This window comes from Platalea leucorodia (assembly GCF_965183815.1).
Source record: "Platalea leucorodia genome assembly, chromosome: 3".
In the NCBI taxonomy this organism is placed as follows: domain Eukaryota; kingdom Metazoa; phylum Chordata; class Aves; order Pelecaniformes; family Threskiornithidae; genus Platalea; species Platalea leucorodia.
Genome location: NC_138825.1, coordinates 37,987,548 through 38,001,633, shown reverse-complemented (window position 1 = coordinate 38,001,633; position 14,086 = coordinate 37,987,548). Strand labels below are relative to the sequence as shown.

Genomic DNA, 14,086 nt, shown 5'->3' with positions numbered 1-14,086 from the left:
GCTTTGGAATTAATCTTTCTGGGAAAACTAATGAATAAAGGCTTGTTAAAGGATAGGTTTGTTAACAAGCTTCTTAAGAATAATTAACGAAATGAAAGGCACGATTAAAGAGGTGGTTTTCATCTGCAAATGCTTTGAGCCTCTAGTATTGTTGAACAATGAGAATTTAATAACCCAATCACCTTAAAAAAAGCCTTTTGTGCAGACAGTGGTGAAGACATTTCAGACACATGAATTCTCCCACATTATTTTTGTCATTGTCTCATTATTTACAGTCCGCCTGCTTGCTTGTGTCCATTCACTCTCTGCAGAAAGGGTAACATCTGGTCTGGGGGGCTGTTTTGGGTTTGGGGCTTACCCAAGCAGCACAATTGGATGGTACTGAAATAGAAATAAACATAGATAACCAGTGTGAGTGAGAGAAGAAAAGTTATAAGGGAAAGCAAATCACAGCAGTAACTACAAACCTTTTAAATGCAGACCAGAGACCTGTATATTCGTAACTGGAGGGAATGTTAACTAGGCTAATCTATATGACAGACAGAGCAAGACAATCTTTTTTTAAGCTGGCTCAAAATATACAGAGTTAACATCTGAGAACGCAGATTAATGAAAACTCCCTATATATGAACCATTAACTCTGACAGCTATAAAATGAGACTCAGTGAAAAACCCAGGTAGCGGTAGTCCTGAACCAAACATGGTATAAATCACACTTTTCCATTTTGATGTCTACTTAGGACAGGTTCAGGCTGCACAAGGAAGAGGACAGAATACAGGTATGTCTTAAATTAATAATAACTAACAATCTGTATTGCTAGAATACTAGAAAACCTTGTGTTTAAGTTGCATGTACTAACCAATATAATATTTTCAAAGCATTTAGGGGCACTTCCACCTCTGCAAGTAACAGGAATATTTTACGACCCAATACAGGTAAAGGCATTACAGTCCCTTCTCTAATTCCTCCCTGTAGCTAGTTCCACCACTCACATCTACTGTGTCACACAGTAATGCACTGTTTTTCACTGCCTAACTGCGTTCATAGCAGATATCACCCTGGTTATTGCATGACAATAGTGTAACTTTTAGAAAAAAAAAAAGAAACGGGAATAATTAAAATTAGAATTGTTCCCAAAATAGTATTCTAAAACCATTGATAAAGGTCTTTTACAACATTTGCTGTTGCAAAATGAGAAGGGAACTTTGTGTCTGTGTATGTTTGGGGGATGAAGGCCTGACCCTGAGAGGAGATGCGTGCTTTCAGTTTCCAGGTCCTGAGCACGATCAGCATCTCAGGACCCACTACCACTTGTTCCAGTGCACGAGTGTATAGCTACACTGCACAGCACCTACTAACATTTAAACTCTTTTCTTCTGCTTCTGCCAACCTCATTCAGCTTTTAAATTCCTTTTTTTTAAATCCATAGTTTCCATCTTCCTTTTCCATTTGGTTTGAAAGCATGTGCAGAAAGACAGGTCAGGGCCACCGCATCCCTTGTGATTGTGCTTCTCTCTCCTCGCCTGCTGGCGTCTAACCTCTCGCCTCTTTGTCGGATCATGCAGGTATTCAGCGCCAAGAGCCTATTGCTGCCTTCCAGAGGGCTGCCGGCTCTCCAGCCCACCTGGGTGAGCAAGATCTCTAGCAGCAGCTTTTTCCGCTCTCTTTCATAGTTTTAGAAACCCAAAATTAGTCCTCAAGCAGTACCACAGATTGTTTTCCTGTGTCCTGGAGGAGGCCCAGGGCAAGCCTCACACACTGAATGCCAACTAGCAGCTTCCTGAATGCAAAAAGCAAAGGACAGCTCGGTCACTGGCGAGCTGTTGTTTCAGGCCGTGGGAATCAACATCTACCCCAGTGTTTGCAATTTTCTTTATTTGTTAGTCAAAACGAGGAACAAAAAAACAGCTCTGTGCAGGCTATCAGGTCTGCGGAGCTAAATCTTCTGTTCCTGTTGTTCCCAGGAGCCTCCAGGCTGATTGCGACCGTAGAGGTTGCCTTTAATACGGGGTGTAGAAACATCACCTATACTTTCTTTCCTCCCTGGCTGTGCAATTCACCATCCTTCACCAGCAAGCAGCCCTGTCAGCAGGTGCTCTGCAAGGCCACCGACAACTTCCCGGGGGTTCCAGAGCACCCGGTGCACATACAAACACTAACTCTCCCTTGACAGGACAGCAAAGTTTCTCAGAGATGGATTTTGCCTGGGAGCAGCCAGAGCGGGGTGAGGGATGGGAGCTGGGGTGGCAGCAAGGCAGGCAGGGCTGCCCCACGCTGACAAGGGCTGCAGACCCACAGACCCCCAACAAGAAGAGCAGAGCGGGTCCAGGGGTGGTACCTGGGGCTAGACGACAGCCCAGGCTGCCAGGCAAGTCCCCAGCAACAAGGCAGGTCTGACCAACAGAGGCAGGACACCGGACCAGTAAGGCAAGGTCAGGATCAGGATAGCAAGGTACGAGACTAGGCACAGATGCAAGGAGCAAAGGCAAGGGTAAGTGCTTATGTCCCCGAGCAGCACGGGTGGAGTCGCCCACGGATGCTGCCCACACAGCCCTTGCTCACTAAGCCTGGGCCAGGGTGACAGAGCTGTGCTGCGGTAGATCTGACCTCGAGCACAGGCAGCCAAACCCCCTGGGGAGGGAGAGGCTGCAGAGCCTGAGGGTGCCCCCAGGGCCCTGAGGGCTTTGGTGAGAGCTGGGAAGCACGGGAGGAGTATTGCAATAGGAGAGAGCAAAGCGGTTGTTGATGTTGAGGTTAGAGGATGTTATTATGCAGCAGGGCTTTCTGGATAATACAGGCCAAGTAAGTTTACCCAGCAATCTCCCCATCAAAATGACAATTCGTAGTTGACCTAGTTGCAGCATATTTAAAATGGATACACTCCACCTCCTCCTAAGATTTACTCTATTCCTTCACTTTTATACCTCTCCTCCTTGTTTCAGTTTCCTTCTCTTCCCTCTGGTTCCATCCATGCTTGTCTTTCTCATATCCTTTTGGCCATGACAATGTCACAGCCATTTCTTTTTTTTCTAATCTTACAGTTTTTGCACTCCCCTGACTCCCTTTGCCCTTGTCAAAATCCAGTGCTCACCTTTAGAGGGGGGCAATATTTACCTGTGCAGAACAGCAGAGCAAATATATTGCCTGTAAACATGCCAGTCATGGCAATGCACTAATTACATGACACCACATATAGGGGAGGGATAGCCCTTCCTGGCAGGGCTGAAATGGGAAGAGCCCTAACATCTGGACCAAAGGATGTGCTGGATAATCCTCAGGCTAGCCAAATCTTTGCCAGAGAGGCAAGGGAACACAGTGCCGAGTCTTGTTTAAATCGAAGTCAAAGTTTGACCCCACTAATTGCCTAAGGCACCTTAAGGTCCCCCCGAAGGTGATTACAAAGCATAAATTTTCCACCATGAATGATTCTGTTTTCTCCATCACAGAACAAGAAGGGAAAAACCCACAAACACATACTTGCTGTATTCGCAATGAGCCCTAATCTTTTTTTCAGCCCAGGTTTTGGCAGCTCGGATGTGTTGCTTCCAAGCAGCCAGTTTTTCTAACGATCAAAGGGAAATTCCTGAACAACTCCTTGCTTTCTTGGAAAGGAGAGTTGTTTTTCTTGATCATACCAAGCGTGCACACACTGCTCTGCAAACAACAGCGATCAGTTCTGGAGGTTTGGCCGGGCTGTCGAGGAACTTCCTCTCATCGGCTCAGGTTCGCAAAAGGGCGTGCTGGGAAAACACCCACCCCGACACACCGGTTGCCTGCGCAGCTTCTTGCTGTACATTCTTCAGAAGGTCTCAACTCTTCCAAGCTCTTAACAGTGCACATTAACTCTCTTGAAATCCTATTCTCACTTAGCCTAGAATTTTTTTCAAGACAATTACAGTGAAGAGTTGTGGTGGTGGTGTCTTTTTTTTTTTTTTTAAATACCAATCTTGGAGTATTTTAAAAATCAACCCTTGATTTTTACAGGCATCATCAGGTGAAAAGAAAAAAAAAGCCCTTGATACACATAAGAACAATCATTTCCCTTTCAGTAATGCATTTCACTGAGAGCTTTCTTTGTTATGTGTCTAGGACTACATGCAAAAAATAGAGCTTTTGCCTGGATTTACAGGTCACTCAGAAAGCTGTACGTTCTGCATATTTGCAGCCAGCTACCCAAAACCCTTGGCACTTATTTAGTGCTTTTCTTCATTAAGAAGGAAAAAACAGGGGCTTTCTCACCACAGAAAGTTTTAAAAGGGTGTGAGCCATGAGAAGACTGCTCGAAGTAGCAATAGAAAGCTCTCGCCCATAGGGGTTTGGACAGACTAGAGCACCTGTGGTCATCTGAGTTGAAGAGGTTCTTGAGAAGAGTGAATCTAGAAAACCTTCAGCATTGCTCTTACTGACAAAAAGCAGTCTTTTCCTGGAGTTACCAAAAAGCATCTGCCTGTCTTTTTTGAGCTTAAACAGAGAAGTCTGCGCAGCGTTCACTGAGGAGAGTCGCTGGCAATGAGCTGGCAGCAGATGCAGACCTGTGATAAGTGGGACAGGCACATTCCCTTGCTCGTCTCCTTCAGCTCACATCGCTTACAAAGAAGCTTACAAAGAAGAGCTGGCAGATCTTTGCACAGCTCCTTGGCTGGTTTCATGCGCAGTGCAGCTCCTACTGCTTTAAGCACCTTTTCTCCTGCAATTCACAGAGCAGTATGTTTGTACAGAAGACTCAAGAAGTGCGGGGTCTTCTCCATGCTTTGCTCCTTGGCTGTTTTTTTCAGCTGGTCAGGCTGAAACGTAGCTTCATATGAATCTCTTCTTTTCACAGTCACTGGATGCTTCTCTGCCCCGGGAGGGTGAAGCACACCTTTTGAGATTATCTACTCACAAACTGGTTTCACTGGAATCTGTTGTTCTTCTCAGTGACAGTGTTCAGGAGACACATTGGCCACTCTGATAACAAACAAGCACCAGCTCTTCTCTGTGGATAGGGTCCTCCTGCTCTGCAACCAGCACCCCTAGCTCCAGTTGCTGCTGTTTCCTCATGACTCTGCTGAGGGATGTACAAAATCCTGGCAAACGACCCTGCCCAGGTGGATAATAAACTAGGAATATTCCTTCTGTCTTTCCTCCCGTTTCCTTCCCCGTTACCCAGGCCTGCTCTTTCTTCACCCTGCTTCTTCTCCTAAGCAAAATCACAACAAAACTTCTGTGTGTATCATGACTGACTTCTCAGCCTTTCGCTTTCCTCAGTTTTTGGGTTCTTCATAGGGTGCCTAAGCAGTGCTCAGCATAAGGAGGGAAAGGGGTCTGGAAAAATCACCTTAAGAATGAAACATGAGAGGGTTCCTCCTACCCTAAGGGAGACCACCCATCTTATTCAGCCATCTGTCTCATGCAAGAAGTCTCCCTCCCAAAGAGAACCTGATAGCTCCTCGCTGGGATGGCAACCAAAGGGCAAGGTCAGTGCTCTCACTAGGCTGGAGGACACTGGCAAGCCCACCACTTTTTCCAGACTTACATTGTGGTTCACCCACTGGCTCTAGTCAAGAGCACACCAGCTGCCGGTCTGGGTAGGGAAGCTCAGGCATGGGAAACAGTATGGATTCAATGGCCCTGAGCTATATGTCTTTGTAAACCACTCTGAACAAACCTGGAGATGGACTGTCAGGGGCCAAGGATCTCACCAGTGCTCCTTGGTACTCTTCTGGTCCTAGTTGGCTGCAAGGGCTTTCATCTGGCTGTAACCCAGAGCAAAACATCACTTTTTGGGAAAGCTCTTCGGCAGGCTCCAAAAACAAAGACACTTTGGGGTTTATTTATGAAAGCAGCAATTTTGATTATGTTTTCCATGCCTGATGATTGGCTGCAAGCAAAATGTAGACCACTTCTTTGTGTTTGGAAGGGTTGAAGGGATAGAAAAATCCATAGACGAGAAGTACTTGCAGATTTTCAGTGGAAAACAATCTAAGCCAAGCAAAAGTATACTGAAGTCAGTATACTTGCCTCAGTATCAATGCAATTTAGAGGAACAAGACCAAAACAGATCTAAAGAGGCGTATTTAAAACTCATAAAAAAGATTCGTGCTCTGGAGGCAGTGATACGAGGCTCCTAAATATAGCTTGAAATGTGCGCATAAAGGTTTCCAGGTTTACTGATTTCCTTAGGTCCTAGTTGTTAATGATAATTCACTGTATGAATTGACCTTTCTGAATTGAGTCAGAGCTTAGTAATCTCTAGTAATTCCATTATTTTCAGTAATAATTTTTCTTCTTTTTCATGTGTGAAAGCACTGGAAACAGACTCATGGAAACCTGGATTGAGCCTTTTTGACACAGGTAAATATTTAAAGCATCCAGTAACTAGTCTGGGAACAACTGGTTTCCATCACACATGGGGAAGCTAACTCTATTCATCAGGCCCATGACACTGCTGATAACAATCTCATTTTAAGGAGTAATTACAGTGTTTAAAATTATAAATGAGATATGTAGTTTACATCTTAGTAGTTAAAATTATTCTGTGCTTGCATCGGTCTCAAGCTGCCGCCTAAAGCAGGAGCAGAACAGATGAGCTCTGGAAAGAGTTGGCAGCTACGCTGCAGGAAGGGGGTTCTAGTTACTGAAATCCATTTGTAAATAAGAAGGTATTTTGGGAACGCCACAGTTGGGATAGCAGTCTAGAGTTGCAATCAGTGAAGACGACGACAGATTATTCTGATGTCAATGTACTTAGGAAAGACATTCAGATAAAAAAAGGAGGGTTTAAGCTGAGCATGAAGAATAATGAGCAACATGGAAATTTTGACATTTTAGCCTTAAAAACTGACAATATGGTGATGACAACATTTTTATAATTACTGGTGAGTGAGGGGAAAAAAAAAAAAAACTACATTTGTAGCAGGCTCAAGTAGCAATAAGACCAAGACTTGTACAACCCTTAATCAGACTTGTACAACCCTTAATCAGGAGCAGTTACCACCTGCAGATTCTACGTGTTCAGTATTTAAGGGATCCCTTTCCTCGGGAACATTTAAAGCGGACTACACAAACTACAGGCTAATTCATTACAGGGTACTCTTTCTCGTACGAGGGGCTGGACCATCCAATATAAGATGTCTTTTCCATCACTGGTTTTGTTGCTGGAGACAGCTGTGCTGGTGGCCCTTGTAAAGACCATTCCCTTGAACACTCTGCTTACTTCAAAGCCGAGGCATGACTAATCCTTGCACTGGCTGTGACGAGCAGCATAGCCCGTATCCATTCGCTTGCAAATCCAGTGTCAGCAGCCACCGTCAAAATTTGCATCATCCCAAATATGAACAGATCGCTCTTCTCCATCAGCGGCAGCCTGAGCCAGAGAGAGGAAGCATTTCTATCTATCTGCTGTATCTTAAGCCTTCGGTGTGCTTATTTAGAAAAAGCTACAGCACTGGGGCCAGGCGTGCAGAGGGGTATTCTGAGGCAGAAAATGACAGATTGCATTAAATGCAATGAGAGGTTGGGCATGGGGGAAGGGATGTTGTATTAATAGTTTCTCAGCAACTGAAGTGCCTGCATAGACTAGCGTGATAAAGTCTGATGAATTCAGATTGTCACTTCAAAGGAATGGTTTCTAGCGTGGATGTAGTCACTGCTGTCTTACTTAAAATGAATGGGAAGTTTAATCAGTATGGACAGCTGTGACAATCAGTGAAGGGAACTTTAATTAGCATGGAGTAGACTGCCCATGAAGCAAGCTGAAATTCCCATGGCAATAACAACATTAAATTGGACTGGCAGAACAGCAAGGCCCATAGAGACTGACCACCTCCCCACTTAGTTGGGGAAGATTATTTGGTGGGTGACCTTATTGTTACACTAAGCACAAATCAGCCAGCTGGCCCACAACCTTCAAGAACTGGTAATCGCACTGGCAAATAAAAATGAAAAGTGCTGCATTGCCTACACTTGGGTTTTCCATACTGACAAAGCTAATGTCAGCTGTATGCCTGGGCGAGAAATACAGATTTTAGTGGATGCAGACAAATGCATGAGGCAGATAACTATGAATTAGCTTCCCGATACAATTTAATTGCTAAAATGAAAGGCACATGTTAATATCTAATTTCACTATGGTGTTAAATCCACCTACTTTCTGTTCTGCAAATAAGGCAAGCAGGGGGACCTGCACATATGGGATACCACGCTGGCACATGTGAAGTATGTGGTGTGCAGGATGAAGCGCGGCTTTGGTCTATTACCAAGGAACTGTTCTGTGCCCATGTAATTAAAGCCTGTACTGGAACACACACAGTCAGGAGGGCAAGCTGCCAACTATTTCAGGTTTTAAAGAAAAAAACACAATCATTCTCATCCATGTGGTTGACAAAGAGAGGCTATGTACGGGTCCAAGTCATTTCTTCCTTTGTCTCTCCTTCTCTCTCTCTCTCCCACATTGCCCATAACTTCTGCATCAGATAAACCCACCATAAGCCAGTGCTGCCAGCAAAAAGAGCCGTTGTGCCTCCCAGCCACCCTGTGCCCAGGCACCTGCATGGCGAGAGGGTGAGCTGTGTCAGGGAGCTGGTCCAGCCCATCATTAACCTTTTTCTTTCTTCACAGTTTAACTCTGCTCTTTCCCCCTTCTCCTTGCATCCTACTGACACCGGGCAGGCACGGGGGCTGGTAGCAGGGCAGGAGCAGGTAGGAGGGTGCCTGGCAAGAAGAGGGCTCTGCCTTTGGGCGGTGGGGATGGTTTGCACCACCTGAAAGTGTCTGTGGGACTGTGCCTGCACGCATTTACACATAGGCAAAGCAAGAGCAAAGAGGGAACATCATTGCCAAATCATACTGGCAAGCTTTTCCTCTCCGGGGTTTGGGAAGCTGTGGCTGCTGGTGGAGTGGCAAGGTTGCCAGACGCAAGTGCGCAGCCCAGCCTCAGCCTGTAAGAAACCCTTGGCCCCATGGCCACTTCCTTCAAAGCACTCTCCTGCAGTTCCTGCTCCTTTGCTTTACTTTGCCTGGCTGCTAAACTGCCCTTCTTCGCAGTTACCCAAGGAGCAACCACGGACACACACCAGCCTAAGCCCAAAATTCACTATCCCCTCTAACCCTGTCCTGTTTCCCCTCCTTGCGCCGCTGCCACTTGCACCTCATGCCACTGGTGCCTCCCCAGGTCACACTCGTGCATCTCTGTGCCTGCAGCTGGTCGGTTTGCATTTCTGGCACAAGAGCCAGTGTCGGGATGGGTGGAGAGCCCCTGTGCCCTGTCCAGAAAGTATCTGCTCCAAAGCTTGGATAGGAGCACAGGGAGGCTGCGCGCGGGGGCTGCAGGCACCGCAGGGCACCGCGTGTGCAGTGATAAAATGCAACACCAGCCCTGGGGCTGTCCTAACCCAGCTAGTCATAGCCAGGGAAATTCTCAAACAAAAGGCACAAAGAAATCACTAGCTCTTGCCACAAACAAAGTAGGGCTAATCTTTATGCCCTTTACCTATTTCAGTCATACGCGACCACACGGGCTCCTGTACAAGGCCAAACCCAGTGCTCCAGCTAGCTTCGTGTCCTGTCTCTAGCAACAGGCAACAGCAGATGCCTGGGGACAAGCAAAGCAGAGGGAAATCACACAGTGCTGCTGTTAGCAGGTCTGTTTAGTCCTTGCAGTAGAAACTTGCTTCACTGGCAGCTGAATTTAAAAACAAGAAGCCAAAGCAACCTTTCTGTCCCTTAGGGATGCTGCAGTGTGCTATAGCCTCCCAGCAGGGGATCAGGTATCAGGTCAGCTTCACATGAGGCACTACGTACTCAGACTTAATACAAACTTGGCCCCTGACTCAAAACTATGCACAGCTCTCAGCACACAGGTGGAAGAACTCAAAGTAGTTGTATTTGCCCCTTATGAGGGCTGGATCATTAGACATAACTGGAATGGAAATAGGAGTGGTGACGGAGGGAGCTGAAGTTGGTATTTCCCCCCATTTTTTTGGCTGTTTTCTGCATTATTATGGCTTGGTCATTAATATCTTTAGCAACCAGCTTAGGGGGTGCATGCGCTCAGACCTGTTATGCCTCCCGTCATATTTAGGTGGTGACCTTCGCTGATGCCCCTTTGCCGCCTGCTCTCTTTACATACACTGATGCTCTCATGCTTGGCTTCCTCGTGGCTGGCTGCTGTGGAGAGACAAGCTCTGTGGCAACTAGTAATTTCTCATCTTTTTTCTATATTAAGTTCACATTTTCTAAAGTTACCTTTTTACTGCCTTTCTGAAGTCTGTAGTCTTTCCTCGACTTATTTGGTGATGAAGATTTAAGGAAGTCTTCCTCCTTTTTTTATAAAAATTAATATGCAGTCTACAAAAATAATAAGCCATTTTGCTGTTCTTTTAACTAACTGCTTCCTTGGTGAGCATTCAGTTTGGAGCTTGTCTGATCATTGCTACCTCTTCTGAGGATTATCCCAGCTAAATCCCTTAATCTTGTCATGCTGTGGTGAAAAGAAACAGCTCTTTGCCCTTGCGTGGGAGGGAGATGCTGTACTGTAGGAGACTCTCACCAGACATTCAAGTCACGAGTGAAGTTCAGCATTTTCAAACCTTCTGACACCAGCCCGATGATGCCCTGTGAGTCAGTGCATCTCACAAGGACAAAAACTCATCTTCTCAAGGCTGCCACCATCCAAATATCTCAGCTGGGTCCTCAGCTAAAATCCACTAGTGACCCATGAGACTGTTTCCCATGATTTGACTGTAGCTCTCTGCCACCATTTACCCTCTTTCTTTTGTGCTTTCCAAAACAACCCAGTCCTCCAGGAGCACCTGAGGAGCTGTGGCTTGCATTGCTTCCCCAGCTGTAACACAGTGGGGTGAGTTGCTGCCCGTGCCTCCCTCTCCAGACAGAAAAGCAACATGCTAAATCTGTCACTCGTCTGCTTCGGGCATTGTGCAGCTTGTTGTAAAGCACAGGTAAATCACGGCGAGCCAGCGGGGTGGCAGCACCGGTTCTCTCAGTGGTGAAGCGCTGGGAGGTCACCACCCCGCACCATGGCCACCACCTTCTGCACCTGAGGAACCCTCTACTTGTCCATGCTGCTCTCAAGCCCTTACAGTGAGGGGACTGACTCACAAAGTCAAAAGTTGGTGCTTGGAGAGATTTTGGTGGCACTTCTAGAAATGCCTCTGCTCTTGTTTTATCCTAGAAGTGACATAGGTGGAAAAAGGTAAGCTCCAAGGATGTGCCCCCCATCTTCATTTCCCTCCCACATCAATCCTCGGGCCAGGGGGGACTCTGCAGCCACCCCCGTTGCCTGCTTCCTTCCAGAGCGAGGGCAGCCACCGAGCACACACTGATGGAGCCTTTCCTTCCTCTCTCTAGGCTTCAGTTCAAAGGGAGAATTCAATCCAAAGCCGCTGGAGTCCATCTCCCAGGGGAACCCAAGTATGTACTTCAGAATTAATTTCATAATTAAGTGATACCATTTTATTAATTACACGTTGCTAGAATGCATTCAAATTAAATAGCAAAAGGTAAGTTTTCAAGAAAGCCTAAGAAACTCGAGGAACGCGTTTTTCCTTTGCAGAGGAACAGCGAGCATTCTCCACCAACCCCTCTCGTACTCATAATTGGTTTTTGCTTGTACAGTGAAGGAAATAAATAACAGTCAAGATTTAGCTTACCTGGGCAGGGAGATGGTGGCTGCTCACCGCTACCTCTTCCCGGGCAGTATCAGCTCCACGTTCCTGGCGCACAGAGCTTCACTCAGGGGCTTTAATGGTGGAAGACAGCAAACCAGTGTGTTGCGGCCGGGGTTAGATCAGTGAGCCCTGCTGACCAGAGCAGGCTCCCGTGGCTATGCTCAGTGCGGGCACCCTTCCCACAGCAGTGGGTGGGAGGGAAGGAAACCACCTGAGAAAGGGACCCAGCGCCTGCCGCAGCAAGGAGAGAGGGGACGCAGAGGGAGCATGGAGGATCCCTCAGTCCAGGGATGGAGATGTAAGGTCCCCTGCTCTGAAAAGGAAATCTTCTACAGCCGTTTATAATTAAAGGCAGGTTTGCCCATTAAGTCGTCTTTAGATGGGGCCCAGAGTAGAAGGAGAAAGAGAAAGCAAACTCTGACTGGAGAGATGGGGTTGTCTGTCACCTCCTCATGGGAAGCCACCCTAGAGAGGGGGCTTCACCCTCCCACTGGCTCCCGGGTCCTCTCTTGCCCATCCTCCAGCAGCTGAATGCCATCCCTAGCAGAACTGGCATTTCAAGGACTCTTTACATTAACTACTGAACCAAATGTCTATGTATCCCCAGGCGCTCCTACTAATCCTTTAAAGTATTTTTTTCCCTATCATCAAAGATGTCAAATACCCCTAAAACTGATACAGAAATAAGGGAAAGAAGAAGAAAAGGAGAAGGACCTGCCCTACAGACCCAACCGCGCTGCAGGAAAGCAGAGCTCAGTGTAGCAGAATCGCAGGCAAGCACAGCTGTGTTTCCAGCAGTTGAACTGAGATAAGGCACACCAAAATCAAAACTCTCATCCTGCTGATACCTCTAGGACCATAAAAGCTATAATTCAGATCTTGCCTCCCTGCAAATCAGAAAGCACTCAGCTCCCTACAAAGCACCTTTAGCCTGTGCTCTTGCAGAGTCCCACTGACGTCCCAACACCAAAATGCTCCTGCTGTCTGAGTCCTCCCCAGAAATTAAGTCTGTATATAAGCGCATGTAAATCTTTGCATGCCCGGACCCTGCTGGCTAACAACTCCCCACTTTCCCCATATAGACGGCATGGCGTAGCTCCCTTTGAAGGACAGGAAATTCAGGAAAACTTGGCTGTTAATTGAGGTATTATTTGTTGTGGGTTCCCGGCCTTGCCTCATGATCTGCTGTGAACGAACACGGTTCTCAGTCACGCTTCTATAATTCAGCATTATTAAAATTAGAAAAACAGACAGCTACGGGAGAAAAAATTGAAGGTAATGAGATGGGAGGCAGTTGCATAAGCCAGTAAGAACAATTGGCGCTTTGTAGCCTTCGGGCTACCTAATGATTAAAACACACTATTTTGGACAGTCTGATTGGTAGGAGGCATCATCGGAGGAAAATCAAGAGATGGGGATGACCCAGACACCGGAGGGGGAAAATGTTAATTAGCGCTCTAGTTAAGCCAAATTTTGATTCCGCTCCTGGTCGCAGTCCAACCAATGAATGTTTTACCACTAACTTGCAGAGACGTAAAAGCAGGCCGGCAGTGATGAAGACAGCTTTTGCAGAAGCACAAAGATAAGGTTCATCTGTGTAATTAGAGGGAAGAGTTTGTTTGGGTGCAGGCATAAGTTTTCTAGAAAATTGCTTTCAGCCCAGAGAGACAACACACAACAGCACACTGCTGCTGCACACACAGGTACAAGCCTACAGCTACGCGCAAAAAGAGCGCCTGCTCTGTCTGAACACACCAAGTGAAATCATCATCCCTGATGTTAGCTCCAGCCCAGAGTGAAGCTGCCGTATGAGTCTCATTCAGAAGCACAGAGTTGCCAGGATTGCCGTCAGCAGCTCCTTGAAGAGACCCCACGATGTCCTTTGCCCCAAGGCACGTCTCGGGCATCACACATTTAGGGAACTAAGTGGATCTTCCCTCCCTTCTGAGCAGCATTAACACAATATGTGAAGAACTGTTCCTGCTATGTCTATTACAGCAGTTAAGCCCACAAAAGCATAACCAAGGAAATCCCTGTAGTCTGTGCTCTGCAGGTGGCCGGACCACAAAATCCAAGGGTCGCATCTGGCTTTACAAACTCTCACCACCTCTGGACTGTGAATAAAGCAGGCCGAGCCCAAGCCGCAGCTCTGAGGGCACAGGACACGAGCCAGCTTTCTCCTGCGTGGCTGACCTCTCCTCCCTAACCCCAGACTGACCTCTGGGGCCAGCTTCTTGCCCTTTTGTCACCCAGCCAGGCTTGGATGTTGTGTGGGAGGAAATCATGCCAAGGACCAGGACAATGAGCAGGAGAGACTTGAGCCCCCCACTGTGACTTGTCCTCATCAAAGGCTTTTTGGTAGAGCTTGTGCAGTAGGGCAAGTCACTGGATGCAGACTTTTTAGGCCTTTGCTCCTCAC

The 14,086-nt window shown here is 46.8% G+C and overlaps 1 protein-coding gene across 1 annotated transcript in view; it reads left to right on the top strand.

The window, feature by feature from the left end:
• The window catches only part of VIT (vitrin), a gene marked incomplete at both ends in the record, with an annotated part of 37,731 nt that overhangs the window by 19,032 nt on the left and 4,613 nt on the right, over window positions 1-14,086 (top strand). Inside the window, 5 exons of the mRNA XM_082305440.1 lie at window positions 741-779; window positions 880-936; window positions 1,567-1,629; window positions 6,287-6,334; window positions 11,348-11,410. Of these exons, the coding sequence (XP_082161566.1) occupies window positions 741-779; window positions 880-936; window positions 1,567-1,629; window positions 6,287-6,334; window positions 11,348-11,410 (270 nt within the window). The remainder of the gene's footprint in view (window positions 1-740; window positions 780-879; window positions 937-1,566; window positions 1,630-6,286; window positions 6,335-11,347; window positions 11,411-14,086) is intronic.